The 2,500-nt window shown below is 58.3% G+C and overlaps 1 protein-coding gene across 2 annotated transcripts in view; it reads right to left on the bottom strand.

Annotated features, from left to right (window-relative positions):
- Positions 1–2,500, bottom strand: part of mfhas1 (multifunctional ROCO family signaling regulator 1) — a 12,505-nt gene that overhangs the window by 8,976 nt on the left and 1,029 nt on the right. For both annotated transcript variants that reach the window (XM_076078266.1, XM_076078267.1), the window contains exon 1: positions 183–2,500. This exon is cut by the window's right edge and continues 1,029 nt beyond it. In XM_076078266.1, coding sequence (XP_075934381.1) covers positions 183–2,500 — 2,318 coding nt within the window. The remainder of the gene's footprint in view (positions 1–182) is intronic.

Raw genomic sequence — 2,500 nt, 5'->3', positions numbered from 1 at the left:
ATACAAAAGGAAAGCGTCCTCCTGACTATAACGATTCCCTGATAAACAGGATGTGGGACGTTATCACACGTTTTATAGACAAAATAATAATCAGTTATAAATATTCTCCTGCAAACCTAAACAAGAGGATTTCTGTTGTGTTCTTTGTATCTACGGTAAAGAAACTGATGGAGTAGCTTTACCTGGGAAGGCGTGCGGGCTGGACGAGCCTCTCTTCAGGCACTTGGAACAGAGGACGTGGACGGAGTAGTGCAGGCCGGGCCACTCCTGCAGCAGCGCGTTCAGCTCCTCCACCAGCGGCGTGACGGCCTGCCAGGCGGTCCAGATGTTGGGCAGCGAGGCGTGGCTGGCGACGGACAGAGTCTCCGGCTGCAGCCTCCCTTTAGACGGCCGGTGGCTGACCACCACGGGGACTTTGCCCCGATAGGCCAAGATCTGCCGCCTGCCGTCCGACCGCTGCACCACGTGGCTGTTTATCTGCACGCTGAAGCGCGCGAACAGTCCGGGAGGAAACAGGAACGGGAAGCTGTACCGGATGTGCAGCTGCTCCACGGAGAAGAAGGGGCACAGAGGCAACGAGGAGGAGGACCCGGCCGAGGCCTCCGCCCGGGGCTCCTCGCTGCTGACGTAGCTGGGGAACTTGTACCACGCCGTGGCTCCGTTCAGAGGCCGGCAGCGCGGTTTGTTGATGCAGTAGCAGATCCCCATCTTCTCCAGGAGCTCCATGATGAGGTGGAGGTCCTGCTGGGTCTGGATGAGCGGCCGGAGGAGCAGACGGATGACGTTGGAGGGCAGGAGGCCGTGTTGGAGGAAGCCCTCCACGTGGTGCTGTAGATGGGTCACCCTGAGATTCTCTCCCTTCTCGTCCTCTATTACCAGACTCACCCTCCCCTTGTCCCCCCTCTCCCCCTCCGAGAGGAGCCTGTCCAGCAGCGAGGACTCGTCCCTCTGGAAGAAGACGTTGAGAATAGCAATGAATCGCGGAAGGTTGTGAAACACATACTCCTTCAGGGTGAGGCTGTCCTCGAAGTAGAGCAGCTTCCCGCTCTCGTGCAGGTAGGACAAGGCGCTCTGCAGCCGGTCCTCCGTCAGCCCCGCCTGGAGGCCCAGACGGGCCGAGTCCCACCACGACAGCCACAGGTCTTTGGGCTTAAAGTGTAGCTCCTCCAGCATCTGCCAGGACTTTGGCAGCACGCGGTGGAGGTTGGGGAAGATGTCCCTGTGGTCTGCGACGGACATGAGCTTCTCCCTCAGCCTCTGGATGTTCCTCTGGCTCTCCGTGCAGCTGACGCTCAGCACGGGAGACAAGATCTGCAGCCGGTGGTTCAGCATGTACTGCAGCTGGGATTTCCTCCGCCTCAGGTTCCTGTCGGAGACGCCGTAGAAGAGGACGTGAGGGGTGGAAGAGCGGAGGTTGTAGCCCTGCTCCAGTGCCTGGTCCACCTGCAGAGCCTGGCTCCTCAGGACCTGGATGTCCCTCTTCTCCTGCAGCCCGATCTGTCTGTGGATGTCCAGACTCTTCTCCTCCACCTCCGCCTCTCCACACAGGTCCTCGTGCGTCCCCACCAAGCACACGACAGCGTGGGGCACTTTGGCACTGAGGAGATGGAGGAAATACCCGACGTGGGCATAAAAGTTCTTGGGCGAATACGTTTTAAGATTCACAACGAGGACGTAGAGAGCACCGGGGGAGAGAAAGAAGGGATTGATGAGGTCGTAGTTTTGCTTCCCTGACAAATCAAACACCAGAAACGTGAGACAGCGCTCAGCGTCTGCCACCCAGTTCGTCACTTCGATCCCTTTGTTTCCCTGGACGCCTTCGATGTCCCGCGGCACGCTCACCACACTCCGCCTCAGCCGGGTTTTCCCGGCATTCGTCGTCCCCATCAGGACCAGTTTGAGCCGCGGCTTCACGGCGAGCTGCACCTGAGCCAGCTCCTTCTGGTAGGCCGCGATGTACGGGATCCCCTTCATGCAAACCTCGTACGGAGGCTGGATGAGGGGGTTGTCCTTCACCTTCCAGATGTTCACTTTGGACAGCTTCCCAAAGTTGTCCGGAAGAATGGCGATTTGGTTGCCCTGTAAAACGAGTTCCTCCAACTTCTCCAGGTCCACGATGGAGTCCGGTAGGTACGTGATGTTGTTGTTGTCCAGCCAAAGGTTGGCCAGCTTCACCAGCTGCCCGACTTCCTCCGGGACGTAAGTCAGTTTATTCCTGCTCAGGTAGATTTCCTCCAACCCTGTGATGCCTAAAACCACCTGGGGGAAGTTCTCAAACTCGTTTGAGGACAGATTGAGCATTTTGAGTCTTTGCATGCGACCGAAAGCGGCGGGCAGCGCCGAGAGCTCGTTCCCGTCCAGCATCAGGCTCTCCAGGTGGTTCAGGTGACAGAAGGAGTCCGGCAATGTGGACATGTGGAGACTGCTGAGCCAGAGGATTTTGATGGACCGCAGCTTCACGATGTCCGCCGGTAACGCCTCAAACTTGTTCCCGGAGCAG

The sequence above is a fragment of the Anarhichas minor genome, unplaced genomic scaffold (assembly GCF_050575085.1).
Source record: "Anarhichas minor isolate MPS153535 unplaced genomic scaffold, ASM5057508v1 ptg000064l, whole genome shotgun sequence".
NCBI classification, from domain to species: domain Eukaryota; kingdom Metazoa; phylum Chordata; class Actinopteri; order Perciformes; family Anarhichadidae; genus Anarhichas; species Anarhichas minor.
Note: the sequence above shows the minus strand (reverse complement) of the source record. Positions and strands in the feature narration are given on the sequence as shown.